Source organism: Pygocentrus nattereri, chromosome 11 (genome assembly GCF_015220715.1).
Source record: "Pygocentrus nattereri isolate fPygNat1 chromosome 11, fPygNat1.pri, whole genome shotgun sequence".
Lineage (NCBI taxonomy): Eukaryota > Metazoa > Chordata > Actinopteri > Characiformes > Serrasalmidae > Pygocentrus > Pygocentrus nattereri.
This window is the reverse complement of record NC_051221.1, coordinates 10,016,403-10,042,612: the sequence shown is the minus strand read 5'-3', so window position 1 is coordinate 10,042,612 and position 26,210 is coordinate 10,016,403. Positions and strand designations below refer to the sequence as shown.

The following is a 26,210-nucleotide window of genomic DNA, read 5'->3' as shown; positions in this document are numbered from 1 at the left end:
ACCACCATCAGTCATACACAGAGGCGCTTTGCTTTGTGTAAAGACGCGGTTTCTTTAAACACAGTAACACAGAATTATCTTGCTCCACTGTTTCACTGCGCTAGCTCCTGTAAGCTATTAAACTAGTTTGTGAATAGCAGAAGTAGACATGCACACTCATGAACAGCGAGAAAGCCAAGTAGTTCAGAAACCAGGCAATGAAGCACAGTCAGAGGGCATTGCTCCCAGAAGAAATCTGTAGTGATTTTAACATGAAATTCAGGTGCACTCAAAGACCAAAACATGAAGTAACTGCTGTGGAAGAAATTAATTCACTGACTTTATCAACTACGCATATACAATACATGTCTAAATATTATTCTGTTATTCAAGCTGTTTTGATGGTTAAAAATGTGGTGCTCACCACAGCAATGACAAACGTTCACTGTGTACGAAATTCACTTTTGAGATCCCGACATCTATTATAAATAAAGGCCAGGCTTAAAACGCTTCTGTGTTTTACTGGCTCCATATGGGGTGTGGTGCTTGGGCTCCAGGTGATTGCCACTTGTGCTACAGATGGTCATTTAGCACAGAAACAAACATGTTCTACATCAGTTTCAGACACAGTCTAAATTTAAGCTGACAGCCCTGGTTGTTAACAATGGCAACTTGCACACATTACCACATTACATTCACTGAATCAGATGCTGACTCTGATACGGGTTACTCCTGACCGCGCCAGTGAGCAGCACATCATGCAAACGGAAGTTTTCCTGCTTGCATCAATTGAGAACTCACATGAGAAACAGCCTGAGTCTGGAGACTGTCTGTTTAAGCAATCGTGTGTTTCCCTCCGGTTACGGTAACAGGGTTAGTCATTCGTTAATGGCTTAGCTGCAGTATGGCAGCAGGTACGACTGTAGCTTTAGTTGGTCTTGTAGCGGTTTACTGATGACACTGTGGTTCACACTGAACGAATCAGTGAACAAATCAGAAGGAATGAATCAATTCATTGAGTGATTCGTTGCTGAAGTGACGTCTGAAAGAGCCTATGGCCAAATAAGAGGCCTGTGATTGGTCATCAATGGGTCAGGATTTGATAACAAGCCAGAGCGACACCAGGCGAGCAGAAAGGTCACAACTGAGCCACGATGAAGCCAAAAAACGTCCAGGACATGGTGTTCAGGTGAGAGGGTGGTTATGGGTAAATTTAGAAATGGGCCTGGGCTTTGATCCTTAGATCAAAGGAAGGGAGAGAGGAGAGTGGCAGAGACACCCACAGAGAGAGAGAGAGAGAGAGAGAGAGAGAGAGAGAGAGAGAGAGAGAGAGAGAGAGAGAGAGAGAGAGAGAGAGGAGAGAGATAGAGATAGAGATCGAGAAGGAGAGAGAGGGGGGGAGAGAAAGAGAGAAGAGGGAGAAAGAGAGAGGGAGAGAGAGAGGGAGGGGGAGAGGGGGGAGAGGGGGGGATAGAGAGGGAGAAAGAGACAGAGAGAGAGACAGACAGATAGAGAGACAGAGAGAGAGAGAGAGACAGAGAGACAGAGAGCGACAGAGAGAGAGATAGGGAGAGAGACAGAGAGATAGAGAGACAGAGAGAGAGAAAGAAACAGATAGAGACAGAGAGAGAGATAGAGAGAAAGACAGCGACAGAGATCGAGAAGGAGAGAGAGGGACAGAGAAAGAGAGAAGGGGGGAAAGAGAGAGTGAGAGAGTCAGAGACAAAGTTGGAGAGAGAGAGAGGGAGAGAGGGAGAGGGGGGAGAGGGGGAAGAGGGGGGGATAGAGAGGGAGAAAGAGAGACAGACAGACAGACAGAGATAGAGAGAGAAAGAAACAGATAGAGAGACAGAGAGTGAGAGAGACAGAGAGTGAGAGAGACAGAGAGACAGAGAAAGAGACAGATAGAGAGAGAGGTGTTAGAAAGTATTTCATCTAAAGTAAACAGAGGACTCTAATCTGGCTAGCAGTGCTGAGCTGGACAGACTTCTAGTCATTCTGGACATGGAGAAAAGATGCCCCCCTCAACCGGTCAGATCCAGCCTCTCTCCCCTACAAAGCCTTCATCAGTAACAAAACCTCAAACTACCCACTAAGAAGAAGAACTTAGAGGGGAACTCCAACAGCTCGGCCCTCCGCACTGAGAGGGACTGGAGACAGTAACACAGCAGATTACAGCCTCTCACCATTTACTCACCAAAATACACTGACGTGTTACAGACTACTTGATCTAATCTGATTACAAAGACAACAAACAAAGGCAAACCCTCACAAAACACAGAATGAGTGACCATAAACTAGCTATTGAAATAGGAAAAAGCAGGATCTGAACCCACTGCCCATCAGGAGAGACAGAAACAGAGAATCACTTTCTCCTTTCATGTTTAAAATATAAAGCCACCAGAGACCCCCAAACTGACCAATACTGCAGGGAAAAAAACAACACCTTCCTCACACTGACCGATTCTGAAAAAATAAAGATATTACTGGAGAACAAATGTAAAACAATAGATTTAGCTGGAAGAATTTATTATTCATAACTGTCATTAGATCAAAGAAAAACGTAATACAGCATATCCAGTATTTGATTCCAGATGTTCAGATGTATTACTTCATTTTTCATATCGCTGCTCTCTGAAGAAAACCTTGTATCTCCAAAATGATAACAGGAGAATAAAAAAAATATACTCTACTTTTAATGCAAGTGAATGGAACCAGACTTTTTCCCCAAAGTAATTTTGGGTCATTTAATTTGGTGCAATCATCATGAAATGTATACACAATATAAAGAGCAACAGGCATTTACATATTGTCAAAAGCTGAAAAATGGAAAAAAGTTTTCTTCTAACAGCAGCGATATTATTATTATCACTATTATTAGTATTATTATTATTATTATTTGCAGTAGTATTATTATTATTAGTAGTAGTAGTATTAGTATTTGTTGCATGTCCATATTCATTTTATGTTCGTATGCATTATCATATCTATACTTCAAACATCACAGCTTTCTCTTGGCAACATAGATCACATATCCTGTCATAACAATACAGCACATTTGATTTGATGAGAGAGAGAGAGAGAGAGAGAGAGAGAGGGAGAGAGGGGGAGAGAGAGAGAGAGGGAGAGAGAGAGAGGGAGAGAGAGAGAGCGAGAGAGAGGGAGAGAGAGAGAGATAGAGAGAGGCAGAGTCACTTTGATCAGATTAATTGCCACCACCTTCAGAGACTCAGAGACAAGCATAATGATGATGTCACGTCAGCATGATGTCATTAGGCAGCTGTGTTGGCTGCTAAAGGGGCACACTGGGGGGCTGTTGTCCCACACGAACAGTCAGGGGTCAGCTTTGTACTGTCGTTATAGTGACGGAGACGCTTTAGCCTCAAATCCTCCACTTTATCCAGCCGGTTCCACTTTGATTGGTCAAATGTGGTGTGTCTACTTGTTTTTATGCTCACTGTCCATTGACATATGAATGGCAGATAACTGAGCACAGCATGGCTGTGCAGTCCAGGTAAAAGAGGATCACGTATAATAATGATGTGTAGTTTACAGCAAAGTGTTCAGTGAAACTTACAGCTGGGTGGTGTAGCTTGTAATGATAGAAAGTAAGTTATAACAATGCAATTTAAAGTAACTGAGAGAGAAGAAAAAAACTACTGTAGTGTAGTTACAGTTTATGGCAGTGTTCATACTTCATAGTACTGTAGTCTAGAGCACAGACTTGCAGCATTCAGTGGTGCAGACTTAGTGCAGCAGTGTAGTTCATAGGGCAGTAGTATAGATCATAGTACTGTAGTATGTAGTTTACAGCACAGTAGTGTAGTTTACAATGCAGTAGTGTAGATCACAGTACTGTAGTAGGTAGTTTACAGCACAGTAGTGTAGATCATAGTACTGTAGTATACAGTTTACAGCACAGTAGTGTAGTTTACAATGCAGTAGTGTAGATCATAGTACGGTAGTAGGTAGTTTACAGCACAGTAGTGTAGATCATAGTACTGTAGTATGTATTTTACAGCACAGTAGTGTAGTTTACAATGCAGTAGTGTAGATCACAGTACTGTAGTAGGTAGTTTACAGCACAGTAGTGTAGATCATAGTACTGTAGTATGTAGTTTACAGCACAGTAGTTTAGTTTACAATGCAGTAGTGTAGATCATAGTACGGTAGTAGGTAGTAGAAGACTAGAACAGTGTAGATTAATAAGCAGACTCTTTGCAACTCTGTAGTTTATAGGGCAGCAGTGCAGTTTACAGTGCAGTAGTTTATACATTTATAATTTAGTTTAGAAGACGTGTGTAGTTTAATAAGCAGAATCTGTGCAGCAGTGTAGTTTATAGGGCAGTAGTGTAGTTTACAATGCAGTAGTGTAGATGATAGTATTGTAGTAGGTAGCAGAGTAGAAGGCCTGTGTAGTTTAATAAGCAGACTCTGTGCAGCAGTGTAGTTTACAATGCAGTAGTGTAGATCAGTAGTAGACCTATGTAGTTTGGTGAGCAGTGTACTCAGTGACTCAGTGCAGCAGTATTCTTCATAATGCAGCACTGTAGTTTATAGTGCAGTATTGTATTACAGCCCCATTTGCAAAAAAGTTGGTATGTTGTGCAAAATGTAAATTAAAATAGAATGCAAATATTTAATTGAGAATAGTACAAAGAAACATATCAAATAGTGCAACTGAGCAGTTTTACTGTTTTTTTTTTAATATATGTGCATTTTGAATTTGATGTCAGCAACACATTACAAAAAAGTTGGGACGGTGGCATGCTTACCACTGTGTTTCATCACCTCTTCCTTTAACAACACCCTGTAAGCATTTTGGAAACTGAGGAGACACTAATGTAGTTTTTAAAAGGTAAATGTTTTCTCGTTCTTGCTTGCGATATGATTTCGGCTGCTCGACAGTTTGGAGTCTCCTTTACAGCATTTTTCATTTCATAATGTGACAAATGTTTTCATGTTTACAGTTGGACTGTAGCCAGGCCAATTTAGTACACTGACTCTAACTATGGAGCAATGCTGTTGTAATACATGCAGAATGTGGTTTTACATTGTTTTGCTAAAATAAGCAAGAGCTTCCCTGAAAAAGACGTCATCTGGATGGCAGCATATGTTTCCAAAACATGTATATATCTTTCAACATTAATGGTGCCTTCACACTTCAACATTAATGGGCATGTACACTAATGCACCCCTATGCCACCATCATGAATGCTGGCCTTTGAACTGTGCTCTGACAATAAGCTGGGTGGTCTTTCATCCAGAGGACACAGTGTTCATGATTTCCAAGAACAATTTGGAATTTTGATTCATTGGACAACAGGACAATTTTCCACTTTGCCTAAGTAATTATAAATGAGCTCAGGCCCAGAGAAAGTGGCAGTGTTTATGGATCCTGTTTATGTACAGTTTCTTCTTGGTGTTTTAGAGTTTTTATTAACATTTGTGGATGCAGTGATGAACTGTTTTCACAGACAGTGGTTTTTGGAAGTGTTTCTGAGAGCAAGCGGTGATTTCCACTACAGAATCATGCCTGTTTTTAATGCAGTTCCATCTGAGGGCCCAAAGATCACAGCGAGCCAACACTGGTTTTTGGCCTTGTCCCTTGCATATGGAGATTTCTCCAGATTCTCTCAATCTTTTAATGATATTATGTACTGTATACTGTATATGATGAGCTCTTTGCTATTTTACTTGACAAACATTCTTCTTGAACTGTTGCACTATTTCATCATGCAGTCTTTCACAGAGTGGTGAACCCCTCCTCATCTTTACTTCTGAAAGACTCAGCCTTTCTAGGTTCTCTTTTTATACCCAATCGTGTTACTGTCCTGTTACCTATTAACCTGCAGTTTTTTTAAGCATTACACAATTTTATCACTCTTTTGCTGCCCCAGTCCCAACTTTTCTGACACATGTTGCTGGCATCAAATTCAAACTGGGCATATATTTTTCAAAAAAAGGATAAAATTTCTCAGTTTCAACATCTGATATGTTGTCTTTGCACTGTTTTCAATTAATGATAGGGTTTACATGATTTGCACATCATTGCATTTTGCACAGCGCCCCAACTTTTTTGGAAATGGGAGTGTATGTTAGAGACTAGTGTATAGTTTAAGAGTGTTCTTCACAATGTAGCAGTCTAGTTTATTGTGCAGTAGTGTACTTGATAGTGTGGTAGGCATGCAGTGCATCAGTGTAATGTAGTGCAGAGTAGTTTAGATCAACACACTCACCCCACTGCAGTGGCGCCAGCTGCATGTGCTCCAGTACGAGCTGCGTGAGCACTCCCTCCACACTGGCCTCACCCTGACGCTTCAGAGATGGGTACACACACGGTTAAGGATCATACTGTTACACATACTGTTCACAGAGACTTAAACCTTTTCACATAGAAAAAAAACTGATTCAAAAGCAGCTCAGCAGAGAAGTGGAAGTGAATTGAATAAAGAAAAAAAAAAAACACTAAAACCTGGAGGAAAAGCAGATAATCAGAGTGCAAGAGAGTGTAAGAGACAGATACAGAGAAAGAGATTAGAGAGAGAGGAGAAAAGGGACATGTGGGCAGAAAAGAAAACACAAACCAAAGCGGTCTGTTGTAAACATCTTAATCCACGAAAACTGTAACTCAGGCCCAAAAGAACACAACCTAGAAGCTCTTGGAAAGAGCTTACTTGTGTTAGAGGAGCTCCAGCTGGAGATCAGACTGACCTGGAGTAACCCTGACTGACTAATCACAAGCAAGAAGGGTGATTTGGCAAAAACATATCATGGATAGTTAAACACTTTTTTTCCCCATATACAAGATATCACATGGGCATGTTCTACATTTTTATTTCTGCCATGCAGTCCCATTCATTATCGCCACCACAGAAGCTCTATTACTTAGCTGCCCTACAGCCACCAAACTACATGTACTCACTTAGGGTAGGACCTCAAACTCTAATGCACAGCAAGACTGACCCTCAGTGTTCTATGTGTCGTTTTCATCCCTAGTTCCTCTCATATTGTCGCTGTCCAAAGAAAAACAAGTATCTCCAAAATAGTAACTTTAAAGGAGAGTTCAAAAACATTCTTTACCTTACTTTCTTTACTAATGGAAATGGAGCATTTCTATTGGCCCAATCATCATAAAATTCATGAAATTTCACACAATGTAAATTACAGCTGCTGAGCTCAAATGATGCAGAAAAGCAAAAATCGCAAACAATGGAGATACATGTTTTTCATTGGGCAGCGATGATATACTCCTATTTACTTTCAACAACATGTAGCCAACACTTGGCAATTCTCTATGAACAATTAAACACCCCATACACCATGGCAACTGAGTAGCAAAAATTTAGCAACCACATGGGCTACCATAGCAACCTCATAGGAACACCTTAGCAACTGCTTGGGATACCATAGCAACTGCCTAGCAACACTCTAGCAACCATCTGTAATACCATAGAAACCACCTAGCAACACTTCAGCAACCACCTGAAATTCCATATTTTACATATATAGTGATAATAATCGTGATCTTGTAAAGGGATGATTACATTAGGTACACAGGCTGTGTTGGTGGGGGGGTGTGGGGTGGGAATGGACGCAAATGCCTAATGTGGCAAATGACCCAAGCAAAGACTATGATAATGAGGTTGTTTTCAGGCAGAACCAGGAGCAATTACAGCTCTTATTATGTCTCGGCTCGTCTAGTACAGGCTAAAACGGAGCTACAGCATCACTCACATACTCACAGCACATGTAACTGTACTTTTTTACTGTTGTTTACAGTGTTATTCTTATATTTTCTATTTTTTTATTCCAAGATTATATTAAGACTATATTTGGTGAATGGAGGAACAGCAAAGTAAGAATTTCACTGTACAGTGTAACTGTCTGTTTCTGCTGTGCATATGACAATAAAACTCTTGAATCTTGAATCCAAAGGCCATTAGCATCTCAGCACATATTAAATGCTTTTCCTAATAAAATTACAAATCAGTAGCATTCCAGAACAAAATTACACATCAATTAGCCCACAAGGCTCATATTGGTTTAGGGAAGCAGAGCATAGAGAAGGAAATTTTCTCAAAAGCAATACACAGCAAAGATCACGGTGAGATGGTAGAGCGAGCATGGCTTTGAACACTCCCTCTCTAATAGTTAAGATGCCACAGTGTGTTGATTACTTGTGTGTAAATAGTTGCATGCAAAAATGAAATAATTCATAGCAATCATGCTTTGGTGCCTCTAATATATGGCCTATATAAAGATGAAATATTCTGATTTATTCATTTTTGTAACCAGTGGTTAGGAAATGATGACTATTCTGACTGTACGCCTAGTCAGACACACTATATTAAAAACCACCCAGTTTGTTCCAGGTTTGTGTATTCATTCATTCTGAATCATCTCCAACCTTCTCACTCTCAACAGCTAACCAGCAGTTCAAAACACCCTGATTATGACATTACTGTGTGTGTGTGTATGTGTGTGTGTGTGTGTGTGTGTGTGTGTGTGTGTGTGTGTGTGTGTGTGTGTGTGTGTGTCAGAAGGCCATTTCTGCTCAGGGCATGAACTTGTACATACACTCCCCCCGTGGGGAAGGTCACACAGGACACATCACTCTCTCTGTATCACTTCCTCCTCTTAATGCATCTATATATAAGTGCAGAGTCCATTTCTATTCAGTTGTAGAGTTCACACTTCTGTTCAGTTGTAGAGTCCATTTCTATTCAGTTGTAGAGTTCACACCTCTATTCAGCTGTAGAGTCCATTTCTATTCAGTTGTAGAGTTCACACCTCTATTCAGCTGTAGAGTCCATTTCTATTCAGTTGTAGAGTGTACCTCTATCTGGATGTAGAATCTCTGTATTCAGATGTAGAGTCCATCTCTTTCGCTTGTAGAGACCAGCTCTATGCTGTAGTTGAGTCCACCCCTATTCAATTGTAGAATCCACCTCTATCCGGTTGTAGAGCCTACCTCTATTCTGTTGAAGAGTACACATCTATTCGGATATAAAATCTCTGTATTCGGATGTAGAGTCCACCTCTATTTGGTTGTAGAATTCACAACTCTTAAGTTTGTAGAGTCCATTTCTATTCAGCTTCAGAGTCCATTTCTATTCAGTTGTAGAGTCCACCTGAATTCGGACATAGAATCTCTGTATTCGGATGTCCATCCAGAGTCCATCTCTTTTGCTTGTAGAGACCAGCTCCAGCCTGTAGTTGAGTCCACCTCTATTCAGCTATAGAGTCCACCTCTATTCGTCAAATATACACCTCAAATTTTCTCATAGTCAATTTAGTATTTGGTTGAATGTAACTTGATAGTAAATTAAATATCTACAAAGCATCTAAAGTGGACTACCCAATTAAAATGTTACCCTGTCTAATTGCTGAATTTAACATTAAGGGGAAAAATAAGAAACAAAGTGTGGCCTGTGCAAAAGAACATTTCCAATACGTGAAGCTCAGGTAATACATAGAAATGTTGCACTAACATGCAGGAAATGCCATTTTTAAGTTTGTTTTCTGCATCAACAGAACATGTAATTTGACCAGGAGTGTCCATACTTTTGGATGTGACTAAGAGCGTGAGAGGAAGAGAGAGCACATAATTGTAAGGGAAGAAAAGGTTAAGAACAAAAAGAAACATAGAAAGAGAGAGGAAGAGGGCGCGTGAGAGAGGGAAAGACAGAGAGAATATAAATTCCACATTGTCAGAATAAAGCGAGTGTTGAAGAGGAGTGGGGGTCAGAAGTCACTTTGCAGGAGAAGAGGGTCAGTCTCCCTGACGTCTGATACAGTCTCTCTGTCAGCGCTCAGCACCTTCACACGTCTGTATGTGACAGCTCACTACAGCAGCTCCAGATGTTGAAAACAGATATTGTCTGACCTTCACCCTTTTGTATCACACACTCTGACCAACAAACACATTCGGCCTGCAATGCCAGGGGTCCGTCGCACAAAGCAGGAGGCACTGCTTCTCCAGCCAACTGTAACCTCCTAACCCTGTAGAACCCACCGTCTAGCCACCGAGGTGTTCTGAGATGGTCCCTTGACCTCGTTTACCTCTGCTGATAGAGAAGTGCACATTGACCAAAGTGCAACGTAACAGCCTGTAGAATCTGTGTGTCCTGTGAGCTATTGTGTCTATCATTATGTAGAAGATGCACAAAGATATCTTCACTGCTATGATTGTGAAGTGACCAGGCAACCTCATTCAGTGCTCAAGCTCTGATCAACAAGCACTTAACTTCATCAAAGGAGTGATGAAGTACAACTCATGTGCGAGATACATTATTATTCAGTTTTCTTGTTTGAGAGAACTTTGAAAAACTTTACTTTCAGCTTAGCAATTGAGAGCTGTTCAAAGTGGAACCAGACAATTGAAGCCTCCAAAACCTCCTTCTCAGGAGTTATTACATGAAATGTTTACAAATACCATTTCATTAATTATTAATTATTATTAAGTGACCCTTATTAGTCCCATGACGGGGACCAGTTGGGGGTTAGGTGTCTTGCTCAAGGACACCTCAGTCATGTGCTGTCGGCTCTGGGGATCGAACCGGCGACCTTCCGGTCACGAGGCTGGTTCCCTAACCTCCAGCCCATGACTGCCCCAAGCCCATGACTGCCCCATCATGCCAAGGACATGATGTTTTGTGACAGTTTTTAGAAGTTTTTCACCCTTTTGCTTTAATACATTCATGGTGGAGGGGTACATGTGGGGTGTTGTAAGGAAAAATAGTGCCCAAAGAAAAAAAATCCTGATTACAATTTCACCATCACCATATTACACATGAATAGTCAGAAGACATGTGCAGGTTCACTGGTGGGTTTGGACAGTAAATAAAATGCCTAGATTTGTGTTGTAGACACTGTGACATCTGGTTCCTATCACCACCACTGTAACGACATCTGAGCCTCTACAGACTCTCTCTCTAAATGACACCGTTTATGTCTCAGATTGAATTATTCCGACTTTTGAAAAATCAGTGGACTCCCCTTTAGGGTTGATGCAAAAAGCGACCATTTCTGCTGTTTTATCTACTCTTCTGTAAATAAAGTGATTTCTTGAAGCTGCTGTTGTGTTAAGTTATGATATGATGTAACAGAGCCAAAAAAACCACTTAGACTTTCACTAAGAACTCTGAATAACTTTGTTTAACTCTACTGAACTCTACATAGAGTTAAACTGCTATAGAACATATTAACATAGTTAAATACAGATGAACAGAGTGAAGAGAGGAGTTGACAGCTGAAGGATATGATGTTCCAGCGCAGGTCCAGTGTGCTGTTGATCTGTCCACCATGTGCCTGCTGCCTCTCTTCCTCCTGCTGATATAAACTGCTCTGACGCAACACATCGTGGGACGGCATCGGCAGGCTCTCAAAGTCAAACTTGTCCACCTGAATGGCCATCCTGCAGAGATACAAACCATAGGGTCAGCTTCAAGACATAACTCCAGCAGAGTGATGCTTCAAAAGAGCTGTTTCAGACATACATGTCAGCAGCAGGTCTTCTGAAAAAGTTTCTTTTTAGCAAGAGAAGGCCACAAGAAACCTTCCTTTTAGCAAGAGGTCACAAACACTTCAACAATAACAGATTCTTTGCACATTTTCAATGTTTGCAATTATCTAAAACCAATGCAGATGCACATGTAAAGGGATTCTATTATGATACAGCTATTATACAACTTTCCAGATTTGCACAAATTAGTAGGAAGCCATAAATGAAAAGGAAGAAATAACATATAAATAAGCAATAACAAACAAAAAAAACGTTTTCAACTAATTCTGTTGAATAAAAAAAATATATATAGCTTTTTTTGGTTTAATTTCCAATAAACAGCAGATCTATTTTCAATAAGCAGGTTTAATCAAGCTGAAGAAGTGTTTCTGATTTGTATAGGTGAGGGTGCAACAACATCCTTTTAGAGCCACTGTTATAAACATAATAGACTTAAGACTAAAGTCACAATATTTTGAGAAAGAAGTCTTAAAGTTACAAGAATAATTCCATGTATATATATATATACACGGTATCTCACAAAAGTGAGTAGACCCCTCACATTTCTGCAAATACTTTATTATATCTCTTCATGGGATGACACCATAGAAATGAAACTTGGATACAACATAATAAGTACAGCTTGTATAGCAGTGCAGATTTGCTGTCCTCTGAAAAGAACTCAACACACAGCCATTAACGTCTAAATAGCTGGCAATACAAGTGAGTACATCTCACAATGAACATGTCCACATTGTGCCCAGTTGTGTCGTTGTCCCTCCCTGGTGTCATGTGACTCATTAGAATTACAAGGTTCCAGGTGTGAACGGGGAGCAGGGCTGTTAAATTTGGTGTTTTGGGTACAATTCGCTCATACTGGCCACTGGATATTCAACATGGCACCTCATGGCAAAGAACTCTCTGAGGATGTGAGAAATAGAGTTGTTGCTCTCCACAAAGATGGACCAGGCTATAAGAAGATTGCTGACACCCTGAAACTGAGCTATAGCACGGTGGCCAAGGTCATACAGCAGTTTTCCAGGACAGGCTCCACTCGGAACAGGCCTCGCCAGGGTTGACCAAAGAAGAGTCCACATGTTCAGCGTCAAATCCAGCTTGGCTTCAAAAAATAGATGCATGAGTGCTGCCAGCATTGCTGCAGAGGTGGAAGAAGTGGGAGATCAGCCTGCCAGTGCTCAGACCATACGTTGCACAATGCATCAATTCAGTCTACATGACCATTGTCCCAGAAGGAAGCCTCTTCTGAAGTTCATTTGTGTTGCCAGCTATTTAGACATTAATGGATGTGTGTTGAGTTCTTTTCAGAGGACAGTAAATCTGCACTGCTATACAAGCTGAACACTGACTACTTTAAGTTATAGTCAAGTTTAATTTCTATAATGTTGTCCCATGAAAAGATATAATAAAATATTTGCAGAAATGTGAGAGGTGTACTCACTTTTATGAGATACTATATATATATATATATATATATATATATATATATATATTCCCTCTCCTGTAAGGTTACCATTTTGGAGATACAAGGTTTTGTTCCAACAAATACATATATTATATATAATAAGATGTTTGTCTGCTCACTTGAGGTGCATACTTTGCATATTGAATGAATTATGTAAACAAAAGTAGTCACATGACTGATCAGGTGATTCTATAATGGGTGGCCGTTGCTAGGAAGCATGACAGAAGGCAGCAGGTATCTGTGAACTGATGAAACTGAAATGTACCTTTATCCAATTAAAGATGGAAACAGTGATTTTAGACAGTAAACAGATGTAAGATGCTGCAGCTAGTCTCTCTCAAACACACACACACACACACACACACACACACACTCCTGCAGGCGCTCACACCCCATGGTGTGTTTGCGCAGTAGGTCTCCTGTGCTCTTTGTTTCTCCTCTTTCTCTCCAGACATATCTTTCCCGCGGTCAGTGTGCGTGTGCAGCTGTGGGGAAGGAGCTGTCGAGGTGCTGCAGGGAGAACGACGCTAGCTAAGCTATCTATAGATGCAGCAGCCTGGAGGTCTCAGAACAATGCCATTCAAACAGCTCTAATTACCAACAGCTCCATGCTATCTGCTGCTGGAACACACAGGAACAGCCCACATTTATTACTGTCGGTCACTTGCACTACTTTAATGTAATTGTATTACTGCATATTTAACAACATTCGATTTGCATTCTGTATCAACCAGTGGCTCTGAAATCACTTTTTACACACAAGCAAAGTTTCAGTTAATAAAAACTGGCTTTAAACTCAGGATCACAGATGAGCTCCTTTACTATGTTGATCTGTAAGCGTCTGTTCATAAACATAAACCAGCCCAAACTCATTTACTATAAAATGAAATGGTGTTTGTAGAAATTCAGAAAAAAGCCGCGTCAGTCTCGACTGCATATGTGGACATATTTCTATATTGAGCTCTATTTACACAAAGTTAGGTTAGTTCATCATTTATGTTGAACAGACTCTCCCAAAGTTTTACGCTGCTGCGCTGACGTTGAACCGCGTGCTGCACTGGGTCGGTATGACCAACAGGTCAAAACCAGCTCTAAACAAGCTCAAAACAAAGTGACCGCTGGGCCCTGATTGGGGTTCCTGCTTGGCGCTTCTTTCGTTTTGACATGAATTGTTTTTATAAATACATAAACCAAAAAGAACAGCAAACTTCTCAGAATGTAGTGGAGTAAAAAGTCAGATATTTGAGATTTGATATTTTAGTGAAAGTTAAAAATCACCCAAAATGGAAATATTTCAGTAAAGTACAGTAGCAAATTACATTTACTTAGTTACTCTCCACCACTGGCAACGACAGGTGTGATTCTGCACTTTGACTTTGCCAAGGACAAAAAAAAAAAAAAAAAGAGTAAGAGTAAAACAAGACAGAGCACACAATAATATTAATAATAATATATATGGCCAAAAGTATGCCAGCTTGCCTGCATTAGGTGCCCTTTGCCTTTATAGCTATAACAGCTTCCACTCCTTTGGGAAGCTTTCTACAAGATTTTGGAGTGTGTCTGTGAGAATCTGTACCCATTCAGTCAAAAGAGCATTTGTGAGGTCAGACACAGCGTTCCAGTTCAGTGGGGTTGAGGTCAGGGCTCTGTGCAGGCCACTGGAGTTCCTCCACACCAAACTCATCAAACCATGTCTTTATGGAGCTCACTTCATACATGGGGGTATGAAGGGTCTTTCCCAAACTTCCCCAAACCCTAAAAAACAGCCCCAGCCCTTTATCCCTCCTCCACCAAACTTTCCTGTGCATTACACAGCACTTGGAGGCCCCACTCTGCGAGTTTGGTGCTCCTAGATATTTCCATTACACATTATACAGTTGACCAGGGAAGATATGTTTCTACATACATATAAAGAAAGGAACGGTTGCCCTTTATGATGTGACAAAATTTCATAATTTTTTTTTTTGTTCCTACAGCAGAAATATAAAAATACTAATAAGTAAAAGTGTTTTAATGCTAATTTTAATGCAAAGTTACGAAGTTCCAAAAAGATTTAAAGTCTCAGGACTTAATTATGCCTCAGTTGATTTGTTAGGACTGGTGGCAACACTTTCTATGAATGTCACGTTTGTAATCGTCTATTTAGACATTCGTCAAATGTTATAAAGCATTAAAATAAGGCATCATAAACATGGCTACAAATATTTATAAAGATGCATTTCACGTTATAGATATGCTTATTATGCATTATGCATAATAAGTACTGTTCATAACAAGTTATAAGAGCTCATAAGTTGTATTTTTTCGCTCTAAGTAAAGTGAAGTGTACTGTACTAAAGCCTCCTCCAGTGTTCAGAGTGAGGCTTCCAGTTGAAGTAATTACTGAAGGATTTACTGAAACACTAAAACATCCACAATAAAGCTCATTACAAGCTTCAGATGTCAGAGTTTAAACTAGTGCTGCCATCAGTGTTTTACCCAATGTGGGAAAGTCAGTGTAAACCACTGTTAATGTGCACCACTGTTAGCCTGGCACTCACTTAACACTGCATATACAACAGAACGCTAGCAGAAATTAGCATTACTGTAATGTAGTGTAGTGTAGTGTAGTGTTACAGAGTGAAGGGTTCTAGCACTTGATATTAGAACCAGTGAGGGAACAAATTACAATGACAGCACTGTACTATCACTCCTCTCCCTCTCCAGGACTTCACAGTAACTTCACGCTCAGTGTAATGTCAGAGGGATTTCAGGAGAGGGGCACATGGGTACTTGGTTTGCTGTGATGTAATGTAACATTTAAAGTGAGATGCTAGGAAAGAAAATCACATAATAGCAGTGATTCTAGGCTGGACAGCCTGTTTGGAGCATCTGAATACTCAAGACCGAAGACCTGATGCAGATGCAGCCCTAACAGCACCAACGCTGAGAAATCGAATGCTGGAAATCTGGTAAATAAACTTGGTGTTTGTCTTTACGCTCTCCAAACTGGGACTGACTTCATTGGCACAGACAGTATAACATGTTATTAACACTACTTATAATGCATTAACAATTCATAATGTATAACATACATGGCTATAAAGTGTAATTCAGTGTAATTCATTTTTATAAATATGTATAAACATGTTTATAATGCATTATGGGTGCATTTTAATATGTTATACCTGTGTTTATAGATGCTTATAAATGTGAAAGTGGAACCGAATAGAAAGTGGTTCCAGACTGGTTAAGCAGGTCAGGAATTGTCAGCTGATTCCATTTCCAGAGCATAATAAATTCCCTGACTCCTCAAACCTTCTACACACAGCCACCATGGGCTCTTCGATACAGCAGGCAGAGGATCTAAAAATGAAGCTTCACTGAGCGCTGTCAACTCACAATCTCCACTGTCCAAGTATCTTTAAGACATATGAGAAGAAGAATTTGAGGGGAACTGTTCAGGTGAAGGCAAGATGTGGAAGACCAAGAAAACCCTTAGACAGAAGTGCTTGCATGCTGCCAGAAACGCAAAGCAAAACCCCCATATGCCCGAAAAGGACCTGCAGGAAGGTTTCGCTGGCTCAGCAGTGGCGGTGCACACTGTGTAGTGTGCAATGTACCGAATGAAAAGCACTCACACCATCACAGCCTGACTACTGGAGTTTCCACTTCCCCAAATTACAGCCTCCTCAACTGGAACGTCGGGACAAAACGACAAAACAGCAAAACTAATTCATCTGTTATAGAACCTGGAGATGAAATTACACACAGCGTCCATATCTCTCTACCAACAGAGTGGCCACAGCCTGGCCACAGAGCAAAGCTGAGACAGAGGAGAGCAGCTATGAACTCCCTGTGGAATAAAGATGTACTTTTATTTTTCTCATTTTATAACACACTCATATTGAGACGCTTCACTAAAGTCAACCTGAGATCAAAATTTGTACCTCATTAGTTTGTCTTTGCTCATATTAAGCAAGAGTCATCATGCCACACCATTTAAATGACAATGCATGTTTTATGTTACACTGCATCGTGATTATATGCATGGGTCACGCTTTGCATGTCATATATATCAAATTAACCCCAAAGACACATCATATTGTTTTACAGTATGCCTACATATAATCATGTGCAAAAGTTTGGGCATCCCCGATCAATGTTTTGTGAACACGTCCTCTACAGAGAACACAATTCTGCTATTGTTTGTGCACAATTACTGTTGATTTGCTGAATTTAACATGTTGGAGAAAAAAAGAAAACATGACAAGTGGCTTATGTCAAAATGACAGCACATTTTTTATTTATGTTTTACTTGTTTCAATATTTTAAGTGAAATATATAACTGCATTTTCCCTTAGAAAATAAAAAAATAATAATAATAATTAACCCAGTAGTGCTCAAACGTTTGCATACAACTGTATGACTGAAAGGACAAAGACTTCTAAAGCTAGGTTCACAGTAAAAGCTCCGATCTGATCTCTCTGACTGGACGGTTCACACTCATTTAGACAAGCGATTCAAATCATTAATGTGAACGAACCGGCCTCCTGAAATGACCCGCATGAGCTCATCCTACTCAGTAACGTCATGTGAATGAATCACTGTATCATCAGCACAAGCTAATGAGCAGAACGAGCTTTGCTGAGAAGATCATTAACTCTGATCAGCTCTCAGCTTCATTATTAGAGCCAGATGAAGGAGAAAAGGGTGAGATGAGCTGTTTTTCCACTGTTTACGGGCTTTAACGTCTGTTCGGCGCTGCTGCCATGGTAATGCTGAATGATGGCACAGCACAGTGTAAAAAAAAAAAAAAGCCCATGAATTCCGATCTGACACATGGCCACAAATCGGATTCTAGGATTCCGATCTAAGACCACATATGAAAATGACTCGGGTCAAATTTGAAAAGATCAGATTTGTGACCCCACAGCCCTGAAATCAGATCTGAGTCACATTAGGACAAAAAATCTGATTTGTGCCACTTCAGCCTGGTAATGTGAACGCATCACAACTCTAAGACGAACGTCTATACTGTCAACCAATACCACATGTGGATTACCTTCCATTTATAAACATATTACAATTCCAACAATCGGTGTTGCCCACTGCTGCTTAAAATTGATTGACTGATTACAGCATCAGGAGACTCACTTTCAGTTTCTCTAATAAACCTGCAGGGATGTTTTCCACACCAAAGTTCAGTCTTAGAAGCTGGTTGATGATTTTCTGAAGTAATCAAACCCATTCAGTGGTGTTGAGGTCTGGACTCTGGGGTGGTCAGTCCATTATCAGCTTCTTTGTTCGGTGTCCGTCTCCTTTTCTCAGTGAGGTTCTTCTTGAACAGCTACACATCCTTTCAGACCCATAGCACTGAGTGGTCTTCTCACAGTGGAAGGATGGACAGAAACACCTGTGGATGTTTGAATCTGAAGCAGCTTGATTTTCTCCTCCCTCTCAAAGATGAAAGCTTTAAGTGCTGTTTATCTAATGGGGGCAGTGTTAATGTCTACCAGGTCTTCCTAGGAATTTTCTTTGTAGCTCTTAGTCATAACTCCAGTTTTGGAAATTCCTGACTTTCTCCTTCTTTATGCCAGTGGATTATCTTATATCTAAGCTCCTCTCTTACTTAATGGCTATTTTACCATGTACTCTGTGAGGAGGCTGTAGTGAGGCAATGACTTCCTGACTTTATATATACAACCCCATTTCCAATGAAGTCAGGACGTTGTGTAAAACATAAATAAAAACAGAATACGATGATTTGCAAATCCTTTTCAACCTATATTCAATTGAATACACTACAAAGACAAGATATTTAATGTTCAAACAGATAAACTTTATTGTTTTTTGCAAATATTCACTCATTTTGAATTTGATGCCTAGCAGCCACCTGGGATACTGTAGCAACCACCTTGGATACCATGGCAACCACTTAGTAACACTTTAGTAACTACCTGTGCTACCATAGCAACCACTTGAGAACACAGTAAATGCCTAACAACCACCAGGGATGCAATACCAACCCCCCAGCAACACCCTATTGCAACCATGTGTGCTACCTTGGCAACTACCTAGCACCCACCTGGGATACAATGCTAAACCCATAGCAATGCCATAGCAACGACCTGTGCTACCATAGCAACCACCAAGCAACCACCTGGGATACAATGCCAAACCCATAGCAACACCTTAGCAACCACCTTGGATACCATAGCAACCTAGCAGGATGGGTGACCATTTAAGCTGTGCAAACATCCTGAGTTTCCTTGTTATTTTATTATTATTATTATTGTAATACCTGGTGCTATTTCTAGTACTAATTTTACACATGAGCCCTTCACATAATAAGCTATTGTTTTCCAGACTAGCGGAGTAACCACACATGCCTTTCTCCTCATTTCAACCCGAGTGAAACTGAACCGGAGGAGCGATGAGTCCACAATGCTCTGCTATAGTTCTGCATTATTATTTTGATTCTGGCTGCTGTTCCCGGTGGTATTTCTAACCCATCCTCAGCCGCAATCAGCAACAAATGGTGCAGAGAATGTGTTCAAGAATGTGCTATTTATACTTCAACTCCCATGATGCCTTGTGTGCTTCCTCAGACCACATTACCTTCAAAAAGAATTAAGTGTTTACTCATTTTCCACATTGGAGTTATTTGAGGCAAATTTGAGCTCTTTTATTGCAGTCAGGCTTAAACTGATTTCAGGAACGTGTTTCTAAGGTTACAGTCACATCTGAAGATGGAAATATTCCTCTGCATCAAAGCCGCCTCACTGCTGATTTTCTCGTGTTATGGTTTAGAGGAGTTAATATCCTCGCCATGTTGCGGATCTGAAGATGATGCTCATTGCCGCCTTAATTAAAGCTTCATCTCAGAGAAGATAAACGCAGCCTACAGGTTTTTTTCTCTTATCCTCGATTACAATCAGCGCACTCTCATCTCATCTCCCTCATCCTGCATCATCGAGATCTACAGTCTGCAATTAAAACAGAGAGACACAGAGAGACAGGGACAGAGAGAGAGAGACAGAAAAAGACAGAAAAGAGAGAGAAACAGAGAGACAGAGAGAGAGAGACAGAAAAAGACAGAAAAGAGAGAGAGAGAAACAGAGACAGAGAGAGAGACAGAAAAAGACAGAAAAGAGAGAGAGAGAGAAACAGAGAGACAGAGACAGAGAGAGAGAGAGAGAGAGAGAGAGAAACAGAGAGACAGAGAGAGAGAGACAGAAAAAGACAGAAACAGAGAGAGAGAGAGAGAGACAGAAACAGAGAGAGAAACAGAGATATATATATATATATATATATATATATATATATATAGAGAGAGAGAGATAGAGAGACAGGGACAGAGAGAGAGAGACAGAAAAAGACAGAAAAGAGAGAGAGAGAAACAGAGAGACAGAGAGAGAGACAGAAAAAGACAGAAACAGAGAGAGAGAGAGAGAGACAGAAACAGAGAGAGAAACACAGAGAGAGAGAGAGAGAGAGAGAGATATATATATAGAGAGAGAGAGAGATAGAGAGAGATATAGAGAGAGAGATAGAGAGACAGGGACAGAGAGAGAGAGAGACAGAAAAAGGCAGAAAAGAGAGAGAGAGAAACAGAGAGACAGAGAGAGAGACAGAAAAAGACAGAAAAGAGAGGGGGAGAAACAGAGAGACAGAGAGAGAGACAGAAAAAGACAGAAAAGAGAGGGGGAGACAGAGAGGGGGGTTATTTTTAGCTCACGTGCTGCTGCTCTCTCGGCTCTATTTTTAGCTTGTGACCCAGCGCAGAGACTACACACACACACTGCAGCGCGCACACACACACACACACACTGCAGCGCGCACACACACACACACACAGAAACACACACTGCAGCGCGCACACAAAAAAAAACACTTCAGCGCGCACGTGCACACACACACAAAAAACACACAAACACTTTGCAGCACACACACACACACACACACACCTCCTTATAGAGGAGAGGACTCTAAAATAAAACACTAGAACTGTCGTTACTCTGTTACACACTGCCACTCAGATGCACTTTGTGATATATTAAAGGACCAATATCATGAATAATAACGTTCCTTTCTTTCTTTAATGAAAATGTAGTTGGTACAGTGTTGAAATGTACGTCTCCACACGGTCCATATATGGAAACAAACTGCACAAACGACCCCTTTTGAATTCGTTGTATTTGTGATGTCATCACAAATTAATCACCTGCATCACCAGAATCTACAACCTGCAATTAAAACAAAGCGAGAGAGAGAGATAGAGTGTGAGAGAGAGAGAGAGAGAGAGAGAGAGAGAGAGAGAGAGAGAGAGAGAGAGAACATACTAAATGAGAGATGATAGATAAAATGAGAGAACGAGAGAGAAAGAAATATGGATATAAAGAAAAAGAGAGAGGTAGAGATACAAAAAAAGAGTGAGATACAACAGACAGAATGAAAAAGAGATTTTGATAGAAAAAATGACAGAGAATAGAGAGAGGTATGCACAAACAGGAAAAAAGAGAAAGAGAAAAGAAAGACTGAAGGTAGAGAGAGCGAAACACACAGAAAGCAGTGGCAGAAAAAGAGATGGACAGAAAGAAAGAGAATAAGAAATGAAAGAAAGTGAAAGAATGAAAGAAAGAAAACAGAAAAAGAACAGACAAAATGAGAGAGAGGAGACAAGACAGAGGAAAAGAGAGACAGAGTAAAAGAAAGAGAGAGAATGTTGACAGACAGAAATAAAGAGGTTTCAACTGATAGAAAAAGAGAGGAAGGGGAAGGAGAATGGAGGGAGATATGTACAGAAAAGAGAAAGAGAATGACAGACAGAGGAAAGAACAAAGGTAGAGAGAGTAAATAATATACAACAGTGGCAGAGAGAGATGGATAGAAAGAAAGAGAAAAAGAAATGATCGTGGCCCAGAGAAAAAGAAAGAAAGACAGAGAATGAAGTAGAGAAAAAGACAGAGAGACAAAAGAAAGACAGAAAAAGCAAGAGAAATGGACAAAGAGAGAAAGCGATAGAGATAGATGGTTAGAGAGACAGAAAATGAGAGAGATCGACAGAGAGTGAGAAAGAGAGAGAGGGAAATGAAAGGAGAGAGAAAGAGAGAGATGGATAAATAATGAGAGAAAAGGAGAGAGACAGATAAATAAGGAGAGAAAAAAGGAGAGAGATGGATAAGGAGAGAGAGAGAAAAGGAGAGAGATGGACAGAGAAGAAGAGAAAAGGAAAGATTCATAAATAAGGAGACAGAAAAAAGGAGAGACATGGATAAATAAGGAGAGAGAGAAAAGGGACAGACATGGAAAGATAAGGAGAGAAAAGGAGAGAGATGGATAAATATAATGAGAGAAAAGGTGAGAGATGGACAGATAAGGAGAGAAAAGGTGAGAGATGGACAGATAAGGAGAGAAAAGGTGAGAGATGGACAGATAAGGAGAGAGAAAAGGCGAGAGATGGACAGATAAGGAGAGAGAAAAGGCGAGAGATGGACAGATAAGGAGAGAGAAAAGGCGAGAGATGGACAGATAAGGAGAGAGAAAAGGCGAGAGATGGACAGATAAGGAGAGAAAAGGGAGAGTTGGATAAATAATGAGACAAAAGGTGAGAGTTGGATAAATAATGAGACAAAAGGTGAGAGATGGACAGATAAGGAGAGAGAAAAGGCGAGAGATGGACAGATAAGGAGAGAAAAGAAGAGAGATGGACAGATAAGGAGAGAGAAAAGGTGAGAGATGGACAGATAAAGAAAGAGAAAAGGAGAGAGATGGATAAATAATGAGAGAAAATGAGAGAGATGGACAGATAAGGAGAGAGATGGACAGATAAGGAGAGAGATGGACAGATAAGGAGAGAGAGAAAAGGAGGGAGATGGATAAATAATGAGAGGAAAGTAGAGAGACGGATAAATAATGAGAAAAAAGGTGAGAGATGGACAGATAAGGAGAGAAAAGGAGAGAGACAGACAGATAAGGAGAGAAAAGGAGAGAGATGGACAGATAAGGAGAGAGAAAAGGAGAGAGATGGATAAATAAGGAGAGAGAGACAAGGAGAGAGACAGACAGATAAGGAGAGAAAAGGAGAGAGATGGACAGATAAGGAGAGAAAAGGAGAGAGACGGATAAATAAGGAGAGAAAAGGAGAGAGATGCACAGATAAGGAGAGAAAAAGAGAGAGAGATAAATAAGGAGAGAAAAGGAGAGAGAGATAAATAAGGAGAGAAAAGGAGAGAGACAGATAAATAAGGAGAGAAAAGGAGAGAGATGGACAGATAAGGAGAGAAAAGGAGAGAGATAAATAAGGAGAGAAAAGGAGAGAGATGGACAGATAAGGAGAGAAAAGGAGAGAGATAAATAAGGAGAGAAAAGGAGAGAGACGGATAAATAAGGAGAGAAAAGGAGAGAGATGGACAGATAAGGAGAGAAAAGGAGAGAGATAAATAAGGAGAGAAAAGGAGAGACGGATAAATAAGAAGAAAAAAGTAGAGAGATGGACAGGTAAGGAGAGAAAAGGAGAGAGAGATAAATAAGGAGAGAAAAGGAGAGAGATGGACAGGTAAGGAGAGAAAAGGAGAGAGATGGACAGATAAGGAGAGAAAAGGAGAGAGAGATAAATGAGAGAAAAGGAGAGAGATGGACAGATAAGGAGAGAAAAGGAGAGAGACGGATAAATAAGGAGAGAAAAGGAGAGAGATGGACAGATAAGGAGAGAAAAGGAGAGAGAGATAAATAAGGAGAGAAAAGGAGAGAGACGGATAAATAAGGAGAGAAAAGGAGAGAGAGATAAATAAGGAGAGAAAAGGAGAGAGACGGATAAATAAGGAGAGAAAAGGAGAGAGAGATAAATAAGGAGAGAAAAGGAGAGAGACGGATAAATAAGGAGAGAAAAGGAGAGAGATGGACAGATAAGGAGAGAAAAGGAGAGAGAGATAAATGAGAGAAAAGGAGAGAGATGGACAGATAAGGAGAGAAAAGGAGAGAGAGATAAAAGAGAGAAAAGGAGAGAGATGGACAGATAAGGAGAGAAAAGAGAGATAAGGAGAGAGAGATAAGGAGAGAGAGATACTGAGAGCGAAAGAGAGAGAAAGACTGCAGCATTTTAGCCCTGCCCACTCACGCTGAAGTTATAAGAAGTGTCTGGACTGCTTTTCGAAAGACATGCAAAACAGAGCAGCCAATCAGAGCAGAGCTCATTTGCATATATTAGTCTTAAAGGCACAGCAGCAAAAACAGCTTGCAATAAAGAGAAGGTCATACAAAAACATGCACGACGGAACTGCGACGTTTTTCAGCACAGGAGAGCAGACGAACGATATCAGAGGACATAAAGCAGCAGTGACATGCAGGATCTGAGGATCAGGAGAAGAGAGGAGTGCAGACTGAGAACTGCAGAGGCTGCAGAAAGCACCTTCTCCGGTTTATGAGAAGTACAGGACTGTAATTAAGTAAGTAAAGCATTAACGCAGTGACTGAGAGCAGATCTACAGCGCCAGCCTGAGCGCTAATTAACCAGTAAGAACACCTGAAGACTGAAACGGCTCTGAATGTGAGAGATTTCACACACTGAGCTCTGCTGGAGCTCCGAGTCCACACAACTCACACACTCCCTACACTGCTCAGCCGGCAGTGTGTGCGCGTGCTATTTCTGTACTTAAATATTTGCGAGGACCACATCTTCTCACAAGGTTCAAGATACTTCATCGTCACTGCACAGATCACAACGAAATTGGACAGCAATCCTAACAGTGCATTAAAAAAAGAGATGGGAATTAAACTAAAATATAAGCCAATATAAAATGCAAGATATTTAAGGAACAACTATATTTTAAAATGATAAAGTAAAACAAAAATTAAAAGTATAAAATAATGTAAAACAAAATAAGAAATTAATGTAAAATAGAATTATAAAAAAGTAAAATAAAAAACATTAACTATAAAACAATTTAAAATAAAATAATAAAAAGTAAATATAAAACAATAAAATGATTTAAAATAGAATTACAGAAAAAGAAAAGTATAAAAATGTGAAATAAAAATAATTATAACTATAGCATTGCCTCACTACAGCCTCCTCACAGAGTACACGGCAAAATAGCCATTAAGTAAGAGAGGAGCTTAGATATAAGATAATCCACTGGCATAAAGAAGGAGAAAGTCAGGAATTTCTAAAACTGGAGTTATGACTAAAAGCTACCAAGAAAATTCCTAACAACCACCTGGAAGACCTGGTTGACACCAACACTGCCCTCATCAGATGAACAGCACTTGAAGCTTTCATCTTTGAAAGACAGGAGAAAATCAAGCTGCTTCAGATCTGAAAACATCCACAGGTGTTTCTATCCATCCTTCCACTGTGAGAAGACCACTCAGTGCTATGGGTCTGAAAGGATGTGTAGCTGTTCAAGAAGAACCTCACTGAGAAAAGGAGACGGACACATCAAACAAAGAAGCTGAATGATGGGCTGACCACCCCTGAGTCCAGACCTCAACACCACTGAATGGGTTTGATTACTTCAGAAAATCATCAACCAGCTTCTAAGACTGAACCTTGGATGTGTGGAAAACAACCCTGCAGGTTTATTGGAGAAACTGAAAGTGAGTCTCCTGAAAAGAGTGGAGGCTGAAATAAAAATAAAGAGTGGACAATAAAGACTGAAAAGGGGGGATATATTATATCTAGATGTCGAGGCTTCTGTGTAATTACGCTGTTTTACTGACACTGGAAAATAAACAACTTGTACTTCAATGGCTGTTTTAAGTGTAAGATAAATAAACTGTGCGCTCTCTGACACATTAGCTGGTGCAGGTAGTATTTACAGGTATGTGGAGCAGTATGAGCTGCTGGTTTCTGGTATCTGTGCTCATGTTTGTACCTCTGGCATTCGCTGGAGTGCAGAATGAGCTGCTGGTTTCTGGCAGTCAGAGTGAGCTCATGCTCAGTGGGGTTAAACACATCCAACAGCAAATGGCACTGACGGGTACTGCGGAGAGAGAGAGAGAGAGAGAGAGAGAGAGAGAGAGAGAGAGAGCGAGAGAGAGAGAGAGAGAGCGAGAGAGAGAGAGAGAGAGAGAGAGAGAGAGAGAGAGAGAGAGAGAGAGAGAGAGAGAGAGAGAGAGAGAGAGAGAGAGAGAGTGTTAGCGAGTTAGAACCTTCACATACAATTACATACACATCACATGTGTTTTTACAGACCCATACACTGGATTTTTCTTGTATTTTAATTTTACATTCGTTTTTTTCTTTTAATTCACCTTTGA

The 26,210-nt window shown here is 40.3% G+C and overlaps 1 protein-coding gene across 4 annotated transcripts in view; it reads right to left on the bottom strand.

The window, feature by feature from the left end:
- The window catches only part of trappc9 (trafficking protein particle complex 9), a 383,326-nt gene that overhangs the window by 122,709 nt on the left and 234,407 nt on the right, over window positions 1-26,210 (bottom strand). For all 4 annotated transcript variants that reach the window (XM_017715936.2, XM_017715935.2, XM_037542854.1 and 1 more), the window contains 3 exons: window positions 25,826-25,933; window positions 11,245-11,398; window positions 6,219-6,309 (listed from right to left, as the gene is read on the bottom strand). In XM_017715936.2, coding sequence (XP_017571425.1) covers window positions 6,219-6,309; window positions 11,245-11,398; window positions 25,826-25,933 — 353 coding nt within the window. The remainder of the gene's footprint in view (window positions 1-6,218; window positions 6,310-11,244; window positions 11,399-25,825; window positions 25,934-26,210) is intronic.